This window comes from Marmota marmota, unplaced genomic scaffold, assembly GCF_001458135.2.
Source record: "Marmota marmota marmota unplaced genomic scaffold, marMar, whole genome shotgun sequence".
Classification (NCBI taxonomy): domain Eukaryota; kingdom Metazoa; phylum Chordata; class Mammalia; order Rodentia; family Sciuridae; genus Marmota; species Marmota marmota.
The window spans coordinates 11,564,688-11,583,168 of NW_025999977.1; the positions used below are offsets into that span (position 1 = coordinate 11,564,688).

At 41.7% G+C, this 18,481-nt stretch overlaps 1 protein-coding gene across 21 annotated transcripts in view; it reads left to right on the plus strand.

Moving 5' to 3' along the window:
• Bcl11a (BAF chromatin remodeling complex subunit BCL11A) overlaps nucleotides 1–14,132 on the plus strand; it is a 96,724-nt gene extending 82,592 nt beyond the window's left edge. For 7 of the 21 annotated variants that reach the window (XM_048804284.1, XM_048804290.1, XM_048804293.1 and 4 more), the window contains one exon: nucleotides 3,809–9,046. In XM_048804284.1, the coding sequence (XP_048660241.1) occupies nucleotides 3,809–5,829 (2,021 nt within the window). In that variant the 3' untranslated portion in view covers nucleotides 5,830–9,046. Of the gene's footprint in view, nucleotides 1–3,808; nucleotides 9,047–13,622 lie in introns of those variants that run through there. The other 14 variants (XM_015479644.2, XM_048804296.1, XM_048804298.1 and 11 more) reach the window with 4 other exon arrangements.
• The last annotated feature ends 4,349 nt before the right edge of the window (nucleotides 14,133–18,481 follow it).

Here is an 18,481-nt window from a genome sequence, read left to right on the forward strand (position 1 = left end):
ATAGAATCCCTGTCCTTTCCCCGCTACCCACAAAGGGAGGGTCCTTAGTTTGACAATGCCCAGGCTGGCAGGACCAGTTTAGGAGTGAGCAGACAAGGTATGTGGAAATGGGTTGTGGGGTTCCAGAGGGTTCTAGGGCAAAGCTGATACCCACCCCATTCTGCTTTGAGCAGCTGCCCTTGGCTTTTAGAGCCCACAGCTTTGTGGCCCCCACAGTTGTGAAAGTGGAAGAGTGACTTACAGTTGTCCCCGCCTGACCCTCTAACCAGAGCCTGGGGTAGGCCTGCCCTGGGACCTTCTTCTGCAAGTGTACTGGACATGTAATGCAGTTAGTCATTACCCTCAGTGATTAATCACACCCGGTAGGAATGAAAACTCACTTGCATGTTGGACCTGATGGTTTACAGAGGGTTTTTAGATGGTTCTGTCATTTGAACCTCACAACAGTTCTTTAAAGGCACTGTTTCTATGCTCATTTTACAGATAGGAGTCCTAAGGCTCAGAGAAATTGAATGACAGTCCCAGAGTCGCAAGCTAGTAAATAACAGAACCAGAGGTCCCACTTCGGACCTTCTCGTTCTTCCAAATTTTGAGGCTTAAGTCACATGACTTTTTTTGTATTGGTGACCCACTAGAAATGGGGGTCATTCCTTCCCGTAAAATAAAATAAAACCAGGAGGTGGGCTAACAGCTGCCTTTAACCCTTTCAATGCCTTGAGTTCTTATGCTTGGGGGCCAGGTCTCACTTTATTGCTTCAAATCAAAACAATCCCAGTGAATGCCCAATGAGGCTCTCAAATCGAGAAGTTGATTTTCATCAGAGTAAATGAAGAATATTATTATATTTTACACGTCAATAAATCAATGTAGCCCTAATTTTGCCACGCAGGAAATCAATTCTGGTCTTTCTAAACCATCAAAGATGTTATGAACAAAGTAATTTCACAAATTATGGCAAGTAACACATTTATTGATGACTGCAGTTTAGGAATTTAGAATCTGTGAGCACTGTAATATAATATGGTGCACCGGCATGAGCTGAGTGAAATACAGATTATATGGTGAAATTGTAATGCATCATTTGCTATTAGTGGACTGGTAATAATTACCAGTTTCAAAGCAGCTCTTTCCGTGTAATCTTTAGTCTCAATCGTAACAGCCCTTCTCATTGACATTATGATTACACTAGCTGCCCTCATGATCTAGAATATCTAGTTGATGGGAATACTAAAATGCGATAGTGAAAACTCTATGTTGTATCCTCATTATGAGATAAAATGCCATTTTCTCTGACCTGATGTATGAAAGGGGGAGGGATAGCATCATAGTGTTAACATACTGTAACATAATCACATAACTGGCTCTGAAAAAAATTTTAAGAAGCACAGGACAGCAAAATAAAATGGACTTTTCTTGTTGAAGCCTCTTGGAGAGGATACAAATGAGCTTCTTGACGTAGTGCCGTATGCCACAGCTCTCGGCATTTATCAGTGGCAACATCATGGCACATACGAAACCAGCATCACTAATTATGGGTCCAGTCCTGGGTTTCAGGAGAAGATTATAAGGGTAAAATATGATTTTAAGGCATCTTGAAGTGGTGAAAGTGTGAAGGGCTGGCTTTAGCTGACAAGTTTCCTTTTTATGTCCCCAATTCTGATTGTCAGGCTAAATGTATAATAATAACCCAAAGTCCTAGGGGGGCAAAGGAGAAGGCCACAGAGGGTCACAGTACTTGGAACCAGATAGTTTTGTCCCTGTCTATTTGGGACCCAAGTCATTGTTCAACAACAACAAAAAATTTATGAAAATACTCTCAATGAAGCTTTTTATTTCCCTTTGAAGAAAAGAGGCAAACAAAAATAGGCAGATAATGTGATACTAATGTCAGCGTTTTCTTTCAAAATCTTTCTGCCTCCCTCTCCCCCCCCCCTTCCACATTAGACAAATGTTTGAAACCTAATTTTGGTATCTTACCATCTAATCTTGTTAAAGAGATTTACCCAGGAGTGGGATATATTGAGTGAGATTATAAATGCATTGTAAAGTAAATTACAAGGTCAGGGCAGGAGTCCATTATTTAGACAAGTGCTTGAGCAAGGCTGGCTTGTTTTGGAATATGAGTGTTTGGGGCTCCTAAGAAGACCCTGCCAGCTTTTCTTTCTGACTTGCTAAATGGAGGAATCATATAATTGATGAATTCCTCATTCCCACTCTTTAGCTCCCTGGTGAATTCTGTCCTTTTAAAAAAGTTACTGACAAATGCTAGCTGTGGGCTGAAGGAACTCTGCTAGCCCCTCTTTTAAAAGAGGGAGAAAGTTTATTTCTCAGTTATATTTTAAGCTCTGTCTTTTTTCAGAATCCCTGGGACATTATCCATTATTCTTATCCTTATCCTTAGGCCACCATCACTTGTGCCCTTTTTAAGGCTACAGTTGACTGGTAAACTGTTGGTTAGTTACTCCATATATGTATGCGTATATATATATATGTGTGTGTGTGTGTGTGTGTGTGTATATATATATATATATATATATATATATATAACACATACATGTACATTTTAATTTAGCTATCTCCCAAAATGAATGATTTCGTGAAGTCAAGCTGGCCCCCTCTTTGCCAAAGTGGCATTTACCACTCTTGGGTTCTTTTCAGCAAGAGAGAAATAATGTGACTTAAGCAGGGCCCCTCTCCAGACGGCTTGGCTACTGGCCAAAGAGTTGACTAGCTGAACTGTATCTTTCTGTTTCTTTCTCAACTGGAGCCGAGTCTCAGCCGAGGGCGCAGGATGTTGTATAATTTGGTTCACGTTGTTAGCCTCTCAAAATAATGAGGAGGAGGCTAGTGTAGCATTGCTCAGCCTGCTGCCTGTCATGGTGTTGGCGGCCTTAACTGTTCCTTCAACCAGGATGCTGTGTCTGCTGAAGTTGGCACCAGCCACTCCTCCTAACTCTTCTTCAGACTTGCATTTGCTGCACTGGGGGACAACTCCTAAGCATCTCGTGCAGCCTTTCAGTTAAATCTGAATTAAATTTTTCTTTTGAGATTTTCATGACATTCCTTGAGATTAAAAAATGGGTGTCCCCTGTGGGGGATTATGAATAGAATCCAGATTAGAACTCACCCATGGGCACATAGGCTGGGATGGGAGAATGTTGCTAGTCTTTGTTCTGTGGAAGAATTTTTTGAGTCCCTTCTCATTTTTACAATGTCAACAATTAGTATATTTCAAGTTAAGCCTCAGTAAGGCTACAGAGATGGTTAGTTTACCTTCTTCTTCCTTTTTGGCATCTAGATGGAATGATTGCCTATTTAGAAAATTCACCTGCCACTCAGAGGAGAATAGACTAAGATCATAGGATTTGGGAAGCAAAACAACTTTCCTCAGGTCACCTTGTCCGAGTCCCTCTTAACAGATGAGGAAACAGAGGCACAAAGAGATGAAATGGTTTGCCCCCAACCACAGCTTACGAGGTTGGAAGGTTCATAAGACATTTGCCAAGATCCCTAGAATACAGGGACCCTCATTCTCAAGCTTGAATTGGTTGGAATTTTTCTGCTTTGGGGTGTGGATACAGAATTCTTAGAACAGAGTTTAATGACAGGAAGACTGACTCATATATATTTATTGGGCATCAACCACCAGATGGGCCAGGCACCGTGTAGGCACAGGGGTAGGTCTGTGAGGGCTTAGGCATTGGGGTAGGGGGGCCGGCAGGGAAAACTGAGGGTGGAACATGAGTAAGCAATTGCTGATGCTGCCTCGGTGATTAAACATTGATGTTGCTGTTGTATTATTTTGCAGGTAAAGATGAGCCCAGCAGCTACACATGTACAACTTGCAAACAGCCATTCACCAGTGCATGGTTTCTCTTGCAACACGCACAGAACACTCATGGATTAAGAATCTACTTAGAAAGCGAACACGGAAGTCCCCTGACCCCGCGGGTTGGTATCCCTTCAGGACTAGGTGCAGAATGTCCTTCCCAGCCACCTCTCCATGGGATTCATATTGCAGACAATAACCCCTTTAACCTGCTAAGAATACCAGGATCAGTATCCAGAGAGGCTTCCGGCCTGGCCGAAGGGCGCTTTCCACCCACTCCCCCCCTGTTTAGTCCACCACCGAGACATCACTTGGACCCCCACCGCATAGAGCGCCTGGGGGCGGAAGAGATGGCCCTGGCCACCCATCACCCGAGTGCCTTTGACAGGGTGCTGCGGTTGAATCCAATGGCTATGGAGCCTCCCGCCATGGATTTCTCTAGGAGACTTAGAGAGCTGGCAGGGAACACGTCTAGCCCACCGCTGTCCCCAGGCCGGCCCAGCCCTATGCAAAGGTTACTGCAACCATTCCAGCCAGGTAGCAAGCCGCCCTTCCTGGCGACGCCCCCCCTCCCTCCTCTGCAATCCGCCCCTCCTCCCTCCCAGCCCCCGGTCAAGTCCAAGTCATGCGAGTTCTGCGGCAAGACGTTCAAATTTCAGAGCAACCTGGTGGTGCACCGGCGCAGCCACACGGGCGAGAAGCCCTACAAATGCAACCTGTGCGACCATGCCTGCACACAGGCCAGCAAGCTGAAGCGCCACATGAAGACGCACATGCACAAGTCATCCCCAATGACGGTCAAGTCTGACGACGGCCTCTCTACCGCCAGCTCCCCGGAACCCGGCACCAGCGACCTGGTGGGCAGCGCCAGCAGCGCGCTCAAGTCCGTGGTGGCCAAGTTCAAGAGTGAGAATGACCCCAACCTGATCCCAGAGAATGGGGACGAGGAGGAAGAGGAGGACGATGAGGAAGAAGAGGAAGAGGAGGAAGAGGAGGAGGAGGAGCTGACGGAGAGCGAGAGGGTGGACTACGGCTTCGGGCTGAGCCTGGAGGCGGCGCGCCACCACGAGAACAGCTCGCGGGGCGCGGTGGTGGGCGTGGGCGACGAGGGCCGCGCCCTGCCCGATGTCATGCAGGGCATGGTGCTCAGCTCCATGCAGCACTTCAGCGAGGCCTTCCACCAGGTCCTGGGCGAGAAGCATAAGCGCGGCCACCTGGCCGAGGCTGAGGGCCACAGGGACACTTGCGACGAAGACTCGGTGGCCGGCGAGTCGGACCGCATAGACGATGGCACTGTTAACGGCCGTGGCTGCTCCCCGGGCGAGTCGGCCTCGGGGGGCCTGTCCAAAAAGCTGCTGCTGGGCAGCCCCAGCTCGCTGAGCCCCTTCTCCAAGCGCATCAAGCTCGAGAAGGAGTTCGACCTGCCCCCCGCCGCGATGCCCAACACAGAGAACGTGTACTCGCAGTGGCTCGCCGGCTACGCGGCCTCCAGGCAGCTCAAAGATCCCTTCCTTAGCTTCGGAGACTCCAGACAATCGCCTTTTGCCTCCTCATCGGAGCACTCCTCGGAGAACGGGAGCTTGCGCTTCTCCACGCCCCCCGGGGAGCTGGACGGAGGGATCTCGGGGCGCAGCGGCACGGGAAGTGGAGGGAGCACGCCCCATATTAGTGGTCCGGGCCCGGGCAGGCCCAGCTCAAAAGAGGGCAGACGCAGCGACACTTGTGAGTACTGTGGGAAAGTCTTCAAGAACTGTAGCAATCTCACTGTCCACAGGAGAAGCCACACGGGCGAAAGGCCTTATAAATGCGAGCTGTGCAACTATGCCTGTGCCCAGAGTAGCAAGCTCACCAGGCACATGAAAACGCATGGCCAGGTGGGGAAGGACGTTTACAAATGTGAAATTTGTAAGATGCCTTTTAGCGTGTACAGTACCCTGGAGAAACACATGAAAAAATGGCACAGTGATCGAGTGTTGAATAATGATATAAAAACTGAATAGAGGTATATTAATACTCCTCCCTCACTCCCACCCGACACCTCCTTTTTTCACCATCCCCCCCTACCCCATAGTCCTCCAGCCCCACTCCCTGTAGGATTTTTTTCTAGTCCCATGTGATTTAAACAAACAAACAAATAATAAACAAAAGTAACGGAAGCTAAGAATATGAGAGTGCTTGTCACCAGCACACCTGTTTTTTTTTCTTTTCCTTTTTCTTTTTCTTTTTTTTTTTCTTTATGTTCTCACCGTTTGAATGCATGATCTGTATGGGGCAATACTATTGCATTTTACGCAAACTTTGAGCCTTTCTCTTGTGCAATAATTTACATGTTGTGTATGTTTTTTTTTTTTAAACTTAGACAGCATGTATGGTATGTTATGGCTATTTTAAATTGTCCCTAATTCGTTGCTGAGCAAACATGTTGCTGTTTCCAGTTCCGTTCTGAGAAAAAGAGAGAGAGAGAGAGAGAGAGAGAGAAAGACCATGCTGCATACATTCTGTAATACATATCATGTACAGTTTTATTTTATAACGTGAGAAGGAAAAAAAGTCTTTTGGATTAACCCTCTATAGACAGAATAGATGGCACTGAAAAAAAAAACCTATCAGCTAAATGTCTGTCTCTAAAGGGTTAAATGAATCAATTGGAGAGGAAAGAGAAAGAAAGGCCTTGAATTGACAAATTAACAGAAAACAGAACAAGTTTATTCTATCATTTGGTTTTAAAATATGAGTGCCTTGGATCTATTAAAACCACATTGATGGTTCTTTTTACTTGTTATAAACTTGTAGCTTAATTCAGTGTTGGGTGAGGTAATGAACCCTAGGACCTAGCATATTTCTCACAACAATGGCTACCTAAAAATATAACCCATTATGTCCTAGTTAATCATCATTTTCCCTTTAGTTTAACTTTTGTGAACAAAAACTGATTATACCAGTATAAAAGCTACTTTGCTCCTGGTGAGAGCTTAAAAGAAACGGGCTGCTTTGCCCAAAGTTTTATTTTTTTTAAACAATGATTAAATTGAATGTGTAACATGCAAAAGCCCCGGAACGTGATTAAATACATTAGTAAGGAGTTCATTTTGTGAAGATACTTGTTTGAAATAATATCTTTTAAAAATTCTGGCACTAAAAGAAATAGATCCAGATCCACTTGGTTGTCAAATGGACAATCACATGATAAACTTAAAACCTAGTATACTATGTTAAAAAAAGAAGAGGCTGACAATGAGGTTTGACAGAGGGGAACAGAGGAAAAAAAAGAAGTGATTTATTAGCACAACATGGTACTATTTGCCATTTTAAACTAGAACAGGTATATAAGCTAATATTGATACAATGATGATTAACTATGAATTCTTAAAGACTTGCGTTAAAATGTGACATTCTTAAAAAAAAGAAGAGAAAGAATTTTAAGAGTAGCAGTATATATGTCTGTGCTCCCTAAAAGTTGTACTTCATTTCTTTTCCATACACTGTGTGCTATTTGTGTTAACATGGAAGAGGATTCATTGTTTTTATTTTTTTATTTTTTTAAGTTTTTCTTTTTTATTAAGCTAGCATCTGCCCCAGTTGGTGTTCAAATAGCACTTGACTCTGCCTGTGATACCTGTATCTTTTCTCTAATCAGAGATACAGAGGTTGAGTATAAAATAAATCTCAGATAGGACAATTAAGTGCACTGTACAATTTTCCCAGTTTACAGGTCTATACTTAAGGGAAAAGTTGCAAGAATGCTGAAAAAAAATTGAACACAATCTCATTGATGAGCATTTAAAAAAAAAGAAAAAAAACTAAAAAACTTTGCCAGCCATTTACTTGACTAATGAGCTTACTTACTTGGACGCAACATTTCGAGCGCTGTGAATGGAAACAGAATACACTTAACATAGAAATGAATGATTGCTTTCGCTTCTACAGTGCAAGGATTTTTTTGTACAAAACTTTTTTAAATATAAATGTTAAGAAAAAAATTTTTTAAAAAAACACTTCATTATGTTTAGGGGGGAACTGCATTTTAGGGTTCCATTGTCTTGGTGGTGTTACAAGACTTGTTATCCATTTAAAAATGGTAGTGGAAATTCTATGCCTTGGATTACACACCGCTCTTCAGGTTGTAAAAAAAAAAAAACATACATTGGGGAAAGGTTTAAGATTATATAGTACTTAAATATAGGAAAATGCACACTCATGTTGATTCCTATGCTAAAACACATTTATGGTCTTTTTTCTGTATTTCTAGAATGGTATTTGAATTAAATGTTCATCTAGTGTTAGGCACTATAGTATTTATATTGAAGCTTGTATTTTTAACTGTTGCTTGTTCTCTTAAAAGGTATCAATGTACCTTTTTTGGTAGTGGAAAAAAAAAAGACAGGCTGCCACAGTATATTTTTTTAATTTGGCAGGATAATATAGTACAAATTATTTGTATGCTTCAAAAAAAAAAAAAGAGAAACAAAAAAAGTGTGACATTGTACAGATGAGAAGCCATATAATGGCGGTTTGGGGGAGCCTGCTAGAATGTCACACAGATGGCTGTCATAGGGGTTGTACATATCCTTTTTGTTCCTTTTTCCTGCTGCCATACTGTATGCAGTACTGCAAGCTAATAACGTTGGTTTGTTATGTAGTGTGCTTTTTGTCCCTTTCCTTCTATCACCCTACATTCCAGCATCTTACCTTCATATGCAGTAAAAGAAAGAAAGAAAAAAAAAAGGAAAAAAAAAAAACCAATGTTTTGCAGTTTTTTTCATTGCCAAAAACTAAATGGTGCTTTATATTTAGATTGGAAAGAATTTCATATGCAAAGCATATTAAAGAGAAAGCCCGCTTTAGTCAATACTTTTTTGTAAATGGCAATGCAGAATATTTTGTTATTGGCCTTTTCTATTCCTGTAATGAAAGCTGTTTGTCGTAACTTGAAATTTTATCTTTTACTATGGGAGTCACTATTTATTATTGCTTATGTGCCCTGTTCAAAACAGAGGCACTTAATTTGATCTTTTATTTTTCTTTGTTTTTATTTTTTTTTTATTTGGATGACCAAAGGTCATTACAACCTGGCTTTTTATTGTATTTGTTTCTGGTCTTTGTTAAGTTCTATTGGAAAAACCACTGTCTGTGTTTTTTTGGCAGTTGTCTGCATTAACCTGTTCATACACCCATTTTGTCCCTTTATTGAAAAAAATAAAAAAAAATTAAAGTACACAATGTAAGCTTCTTGTGTCCTCATTTGACACACTCTGTAAATTACTTCAAGAAAATAACAGGTTTTAAGAGAAGGCCAGTCAGTCTTTTTCAAGATTATTTCTCTGGGCATTTTGATGCGTGTCTTATACCCTAAAGGAACTTACTTACTATATTAAAATAGACATTTCAAACCATGGATATAGTTATTAGGCTTTACAATTTTAGAATAATTTTCAAGAAACTGAAGGTGTTTTCAGTCTGATGTTAAAAACTTTTGTTCCATCTCTTAGCAGAAATCCATTCAGCTTATTAAGTGAAAAACTTGCTGGTAATAGCATCTTCAACTTTTATTTCCTTTGGATTTTTTGCTGTTCTTGTTGTCTAAAAGTTCTTTTCTATTCTCCCATCATTGTCCTATCTTAGAATGTGATGTAAAAAAGGTTTTTTAAAAAGAAATCAGCTCTTTAGTTTCTACCTAATAGTCATTCCTCATAACAAGAACGACCCCAGCCCTCAGACCTAAAAATCCAGAGACAAAGGCATCAACTAAACAAACAAGCAAACAAACCAAAAAAGGAGGGAGGAGAAAAATGAGCAGAAAGTAGCGACCAGGGGTAGCCAGACAGAGCCAACATTCTGGAATCAGACCCTGCTTTCTAGAGATGAGGGTGGCTTGCTTTGTGGTTCTGAGACCCCACAGACCTTACGTGCGACAGATCGTTTCCATGTTTTCCTAGGGTCTACCTGGCTGGCAGCAAGTAAGAGTGGGAATACCCTTCAGTTATCTTTCGACCAACCAACAGATTTATGCAATGCCTTTGAAAAGCAAGTTAGGCCTATTTTTTTAAAATCTCTTCTTACCAATCTGTGTTGTCGGTTTTACAAATACTGCATGTCGCAGCATCAATTTGCTTTATTACAACACATGCCTCTGTGATACTGTGTCCCTGTTCCCAGTGTAGATGAATGGATCCGACATTGTTCTTATTTTTGTAAAAACCAAAACAAAAGCTGTTCTGTCGTCTTCTTGTGGTAGCATTTTTTTTTTTTTCTGTTGCTCAGTTCTTTGCCCTAGTACCAGTTGAGGTGGTCTTTTCATGTAATGCCTTTCATCTAAGGCAAGAAGAGTTTTATCTTTTTAAAGTATAGAGAAACTAGGTTTTTTGTTTTTTTTAAAGCCAGTTTGGGTGTGAATCAGAGTCCACTAAGAGGATTTTGGAGAACATTGCACAGGAGCTAAGATGGGATGGGGGCAGAGTACCTTGGAGAACTTGGTGTTTGTCAGTGAACTGAAAAAAGATGTGTGTGTTTTAGATTAGGTTACTCCAAAATGGAATCCAAAATGCTGTTTGAGACAGATAGAAATACTCCCTGGTGCCATGCCGGTTTTAGACATGCTGACTTCTGTTCCACCATATTAAATGGCCATAAAACTTCCGTGTGTCCCTATTGCTCTTTTATTAGGAGCTCTGGAGTGCAGCTGTGTAGGTTTTATATACAATATTCATTTTAATTTCTCAGTATATGATGCTCTTAGTGTAATTAGGTTTTGCATCTGACAGACAGAATTAATGGTGGATACGGTATACGTGTATGTTCAGATTTCTTAAATCAAATGGGGAACGGGGAGGGGTGCAAACATCTGATGATAAATCACAGATTATGCTTGATTTACATGGTCCCAAAGTTAAATAAATTTATTGGGAGACAGGTTCTTCAGGTTACTTCTCATGACTTACTGAAGCCTTCTGATAAAATATTATTTCTGAAGCTTACTGAACAATAGGAGCATGAAAACTTAAGTCAAAAAAATAAAACTTGTAAGTGGCATTTTGCATCTGGAGTCCTAAAATTTAAAAATCATAGTATAAAATAATATTTTAAAAAGTCCCACAGTAAGATGAATTCCTAATATATTTTTTAAATGAAGAAATACTAAGAACAGTAATATCTCCCCTAAATTCTCAGTTAATTTTTTGTAACTATTGATGCGCTTGCTGATGGAATGTTCCCTATGTACTCAAAATCCTGATGCTTAAGATGTTTCTTTTTATCTTCATTTTGAGAGCAACTTAACAAATAGGAATACAGCAAATACTCTTTCACAGATTTGAACCCCAAAGCTCTTCCAGGGCATATTCTACCTCCTTTCTGAGCCTGTTTGCTATCCTCTCGTTATTCAGGACCTGCAAAAGGACTGAAACCAACATGTCTTAAAGGTTGCTAAGAGGTGGGGTGAACGTGGGTCTTCATGTGTACCAGCTGTGGCAGGAAGTGTGAAGTGGTTTGAGTTTTTCCCAGAGCATTCTGTGGCTAGAACTGTTTATTTAAATACCATTTTTTTGTGTATGCAATAAGTCCATATTGTATATAACCATAGTACTTGAAGTGAGAATTCAAAAGGAAGTGGCAGAGAGAGGGGTTGATTTAGATATGATTTCAATTGGAGAAATAAGAAAAAGAGGTTGGTTATTCATAGACGCTAAAAGTTTTCAGGAAGGTACTAAGATTATTTGGGACCATTCCAAAAAGGGGTTGAGAAGCCTTACTAATGCTATCCTGCTTCTAGCACTTTACTCAGAGAGTGAGTAAGGGAGGAAATACAGTGTTTTCTGCTTTTAAACCCCCCACCCATCCCGAACACACACACACAAACATGATTGTTGGTGACTCTAGGAACTTTGCATTTGCATTCTCTACTGTGAATCTGTCACTCCTTTGTCTCTGGGCTTAGGGTGTTCAAGAATGCATCCATCTCATTTTTTTTTTTAAAACAACTTCCCTTAAAGAGATTGTGGGAATTTTGCCCATATGAGGATGGGATGGGCCATGTTCTTTCAACCTTGTTGGAAAATTGTTTTTGAAAAGAAGGTTAACTTTTAAAAGGCATGAGCCACTTAGCAAATTTTCCTTGGTGTCTCCTGCAGTCCGTCAGTCTTTCCAATGGAAAATAAACGAACGCATTTTTAGAGAAATGGACATTACATAGACAGAGTTGGGGTTGAGTACGTTTGCTCCAGGGCTCCTGGAGCTCACGCTGCAGACCAGAGTGGTTGGATCTGTGCTTGCTGGCGCCTTGGTGCCCCATTAGCCTGCTGTTCCATTTACTCCAGCTCATGGCCAGGGAATCGGCCTGCAGGGGGACAAGACTGTTTCTCTCTCTCTCTCTCTCTCTCTCTCTCTCTCTCTCTCTCGTTCCCAGTGTCATCAATGATCATGGAATATGATTAATTCCTCCCTTCCCATTGGGAAAACAGAGCAATACAGTTCACATGGGTCACTGTACTTAAGTACCTAAACTTGGCTGAACACAACTCAACGGTCTACCCAAATACTGTTTTTCGTTTCTGTAACATGGCAAAAACTATGTAAAGGAAGCACATGTATCTTTCAGGTCTTTCATATAGGCAGCAGAAAAGGCCAATGAAGCAATTTCCCTAAAGTTTCTTCTAAAACCGGTGCCCCCAGATCCCTAGGGGGCTGTGCTTTTAAATAACCTTGAATGTGGTACATGCCCATGCTATACTTTGTCTGTTAGGGCTTTAAATACTGGTGGCAGGTCAGACAAAGGGGTTTGACTGGGATATCAGCTCAGGGGGCCTCAACAACAGTGACTAGTGCTGGACTGGGAATGGAATTCCCCAGAGCCCACCTGGACACAGCAGGCCCCTCAGCTCAGGTCTCCACTGCTCAGGGGGGGAAGCCTGAGAGCAGCTGAGCCCCAGACCCCAGGCCTCCTGCGGCGCTGAGTCAGGGGAGAGGAGGCCCCAGGCCCCTGCTTCGGGTCGCCATGGCAACGAGGCCTGGAATGCCACAGAGGTAGCCCTCCTCCTCCTCGGCACATCTGGACTCCCAGTTCTGCTGCTTCAAGTCAATGTCCACAGCAAGGGAGGAATCCGGAGGAAATATCCACTCCCTTCTTCACCATTGCCTTCCCCCCTGAGAAACAAGGAAAACAATTAAAAAAAAATTAAAAATAAAAGGAAAAAAAAGGAAAAGAAAAAACTGCATGTTTGAAAGAAACTACAGGCAGTTTTGGGTGCAATTTGAGAGCAACTATTTTGGGTTCTGGTTTTCTCTTCAGAGATTTGTTCGCCTCTTGTAAATCGTTGGCTGCTTTGACGTTGAACTTGATGACATTTCATGTTTTCGTTGTGCTGCTTTTACATCAATTTTGATTTTTTTGTTTCTTTATAATTTGATTATTATTTTAAAGAAGATGTCCCCCTTGTCCCCCTCCCTCCCCTGCTGTCCTCAACCAAAGGACTGTTTTCCTACTAAGTTTTCTCAGTCATAAGGGCAAGTGTTTCCTTCCAGGTGTGTCCCGAGTTTAGTAGGGCTATCATACCACTGGGTAGGGGGGGTCTGGGTCCTTTGGGGGAAGAGGTGGTGGGAGGCGTGGGAAAGCCACTCAGAGGTCAGATAACTGGGGAGGGGAGATGGCGTTGGAGACCATGCTTAAGATGCCAGTGGCTCGACCTGTGGTTGATTTAAGTCATAATTTTGAACAGCTAGTGAGAGAACAGAAAATCGCTGGGCCAAGTCACACCTGTACTTTTTTTTCCCCCCTCCTCTGTCTCCAACCTCTTTCTAGGTTCTTCACACACCCCCATTCGGCGTAGTACCCAGAGAGCTCAAGATGTGTGGCAGTTTTCGGATGGAAGCTCGAGAGCCCTTAAGTTCTGAGAAAATTTGAAGTCCCCAGGGCCGGGGTGGACCCGTACCGCCTAGCCGACGTTCAGCGTGGTCTGTCATCCTGCTAGTTTGTGATGTTTTCTGACAGTAGCCTCCAAGAAGCCGTTGTGCGAAGACAGAATCCTGCGGAGTCCTTCCAGCCTGGGCCTGCAGTGCCATTTTATTTATATTTTTTAATAAAAAGTAAAAACAAAAAAACAGACCCCCATTGGAACAGTGAATCAGTCCCATACAGAGGGCCCTCGGACCATCGCTGTCCCAAGCGATGTCAAGCCCTTTTGAAACCAGCCAACCTAATTACCCGTATTGTGGAAATGAGCATGAGACCCCCCACCCCTTGTTTCTATACATTCTCTGTTGTCTTTTAAAAAGTGTGCTTAACATTGACACAATAAATGTTGGAGCTTTAGGTGGTGTTTGCTTGTTCTTTAATTTTTAATGCTCAGAAGACTGCAGCTGCTTATGACTTTGTATTTCTGTACCTGTTTCCTGCAGCTGCCCATCGGGTGGGTAGGAGGAACAGAGTTGAGGAATGGGCAGGAGGTATAGGAGGGGAATGGCTTTCTGCTTATCAGATGGCATACATTTTCAAGGAGAATCAGAATGCAAAGCTTGGGAATAAATCGTAGCAATATCATAATTAATGTAGTAGTAGTGTTGCTGTTTATTAATGCTGAAGTGTGGTTTTCCTAACTGTCTGACTTATAATTTGCATACCATTAAATAATGCATAATATGGCACGCTGAATCCTGTTTTTCAAATACATGCTTTTGGTGGCTACCGTGCAGGATTTGAATTTGTCTTTTAATTTAGCTCAAGAAAGATAATGTCACTGGGTGAGTGATAAATCCTAAAGAGGTGATAAATGTCAGGAGTTGCTTATTAAATATTCTGATTTTAGGATCCCAAACCTTCAGCAAATATATCTTAATGCAGACAAACAAACAAACATAAAACTTCTTTAGTACTTACATCAGGACATTTGGGGCAGATTTTATAAGGTGAAAAAATGCAAAAAGGAAAGAGGTTCACATCAGAATAGACTATTGGAATCATAGTAATGCCCCTTTCCTTAGAAATTAGTGACACTAATCAGTGAGATCTACAAACAGGTGATAAAAATTCCTTCTGGCCCAGTTAATTTGTCAAAACCTTTACTCAATATGGTGGGGTTGTCTGTTTGTTAGTTTTACTACCTAGAGATTCAGAAGGGAATTAGAGATAATAGAGCACATTAAAAATAATAGAACATATTATAAATAATAGAACTCAGATACCTGTGTATAATAGATTACACATTGGCTGTGAACCTAAGTGGGGAAAATATTACCCAACCACCCTCTGGCTCGATTACCTAGCCTAGTGAAAAGATAGCAAAATAATTGGCATCTGGATTCCTTCCTTCCTGCTTACTCATCATAAATAATAGTATTCTACCTTATGATTTTACACAGTGCTCTCAGGGGTATTACTTCATCTGATCCTCACTGGGACAGATCTCACTGCTTCCACTGTATGGATGAGGAGACCAAGGCTCACCAAGGTGAAGGACTTCCTGGAGACCGTATTATAAAAGGGAAAACAGAGAAGCCATATTTCTGATTTCTAGTCCAGAGCTGATCACTGAACTCTAACTGATCAAAGGCAATGTCTCTCTCTAGGGTGCCTCTCTCTGTTACACACAGGCCACACACGTTCATAGGCAAGCATGTGTGGTTTACAGAGACCAAGATGCCCATTGGTAAAGGCACCAAAAGTTGTTTCTTGCTACTCACAGCTGTGTGCACTGAAGAAGAGAACTTGGAACAAGGGCCCATCCTTGCCATCTCTTTTTCTCAGTGGCTTTTCCATGACAAGTAAATAACCCTGACTGCACAGTTCTCCTTGATGTATTTTTGAAAGTTCCTAGGTGAGGATGGGACTTCCAGACAAGAAATTATTTCACAAAGAAACTCTCTCCCTGCCTCATGTTCTGTCTCTGTATCATTGAGAATTAGGACCTAGAGCAATTCCAGGAAAGCATCCTCCCTAAATGTGCTGAGCTCCTTGCTAATACCTGGGAAACATGGTACCACTTTGAAAGGTGGACCCAAACTGGAACAGAACAATCATGGGGTTGAGATAACTTTGGCCTTGGAAACTGAACTTGATGTTTGTTCTCTATACTTTCAAATATGATCTGTGTTTCCACCCGCATCTCTTATTTCTTTTAAGAGTTAGTTTCTAAATCAATGGGTATTTCTAGAAGTAGAGTTTTTTTGGAGGGGAGGGAACCAAAGTTAATAAAGGATATCTTCTTTTCTCTTTAGAGAAGAAACATCTTTCACTAAAAACAAAAACAAAACACTCCGTGTCTTCCTTCATACCTTTTTTAGTTGAAAGAAAATAAAAATTCATTTATGGGACTCATTATGAAATGGTGTTATGCTAGGGTTGGTTTGAAACTCATACAATTGATGAGTTGGGAAGTCATCTCTGTGCAATATGTCAAGGTCATGGTTATTTGAGAATGGTGGAATCAGGGGAAGGGACTGACAAATCTGACTGGGGTCCTCACTGTGCCCTCTCTGGAGAGTGGAACTTCACATTGCAGAGAGATTAATTGGTTGCCCAGCATGCACTGAGCACAGATTAGAGGACACAGTGCCAGTTACTCAGATGGGGGGGGGGACCAAGTAGGGCCATTTTTCTTACTCTCCTAATCTTGGTCTATGCCCATCAATTTTGTGATCTGCCCAGATTGTCACACATTAAAAAAAAAAAAAAGGTCTGTAAGACTTTGGGGTCCACGATGGCAGAGAGCAACTTGGAGCCCCTACAGCACTTAGCACCCAGCCTGTGGAATATTGGCTGTGACTGAAAATTAATTGACTCAAAACCTAGTGATCATTTAAAGAAAAATCTTAGACAAGGAGAGCAAATTTAGATTCTACTGAGGTCTAACTGAGTTTCTCAAACCTTGGCAGAATATTTCCTGGGCTCTTTTGCTTCAAGTTTTCAAGAGCTTTTGGATTAGAGCCAAGCGTTTCAAGCAGTCATGCATTTGTGTGCATTGACTTTTTAATTTTATTTTATTTGGAAGACCAGATAGTGATGTTAATGTTGAAGATTATTAATATTAATACAGAATTTTTAAACCTCAGTATTAATGTTTGTTCCTATTTTAAAAATCTTATTTTCCAAACCAGTGTCCTAAAAGTGGCCGTAGAAAAGATTAGAATTACAATATTTTTGTAGGTTCTTGGTTCTCAGAGTGCATGACATAGCTTTGGCTCTTTATTGGATACAGGTTGAAGGAAACAGATTTGAGGAATTTTGAGTCTGGTGGAAGGTTTAGAAGCAACAGATGTTTGCAAGCACACCTTCCTTCTTCAAGAATTCATCCTGTCTGAGGAAAAAAACTGGCTTTGCCTTTCTCTCCTCTGACTCCATAGTAGGGTCAACACTCTTCATTTGCACTCCACTGGGGGTGACAAGCCAAAGGACTTCTTGTTCCAGCAAAATCCAGAAGCAGAGGATATTTTCTTTCCTGTAAATCAAAATACTTTATCGCTAATTACATTACCTTTCTTCTTGCTTTATATATTTTAAAAAAATGCTCCAAGGGAATATGTAAGGATTATAGAACACTTTGGTATAGGAGATAGAATCCATTTTCCTTGTGACTCTATAAAAATGAGGTAGGAAAAGAATAGGCTAAGGCTGAAAGGAACCAGAACAATCTTTCATTTCACAGATGGGACAACAGAGGCCCAAAGATAAAGGGAAAGGTCACATGGTGTGGGAAAACAGCCAAGCTTGTGACCACACAGTTCCTTAGTGGCTGAGCCAGAGTTGGGACCCAAACCCCCAGTGGAAGGAATTCAAGTGGCAAATCTCTCCCTGGCGACCTACTAAACTCGAAACCAGAATGACAGAAAAGTGTGCATCTCAGAAGGATTTAAGAATAAATCAAAAGCTTGTTTGTTGGTGCCCAGCCTAGCGAGCAACACTCAGTCTGATTTGTACTTCAAGGATTTCTAAGTAGTATCCTTGTGATAGAGAACATTTAGGCCACTACTTGGAAGGATTCTTTAATTCACCCCTTCACTGGTAGAAATAAACTTATGGACCAAAAATTGCTGAGAGATGACTTTTCAAGTTAAAAGGGCATAAAAAAGAGCTACTCATCAAACCAGATTCATCTCAAATGACTTAAATAGATCTCACAATCTGTTCCATTCTCTAGACAGGATTTAAGAGAAACACCCACCTAATTTAAATTTCGAGGCCACATCACATCCTGTTAGGGAATCCAAAGCCCCAATAGCATGACCTGAATCTTGTTACTGGGGATATTTCATTTTGAGTTCAAAGGTGATGAAATAGCAATGAACTAAAGGGAGGGCTGATGGAAATGGCCTATAACTCTGGGTTGTGAGGATTGTCATACTTATTTATGCCTCACGTGCTTTCTCTGTGCAAGATGAAGCCTTTTTCCTTTCCCCTGCCCCTGCCATCAGGGCTCCTGGTTCTGTTTGGAGATGTACATATTCTGCTTTGCCCTTTCTTCGATCTGCTGTGCTCAGCTCTTCCGCTGTCATTTCTCTTCTTGCCTATCACCCTTTGATTCACATTTACTTCTTGAAGAGGACACGGTTGGACTTTGAATGTCTAGGGGCCCCCGATGGTGCTGCAGGTGTGCGTGGCAGGTGTTTAGAGCCTGCACAGGCAAAGTTGACCCTGGAATAGCGCAAAGCAGCGGGCAGCCTTGCTGG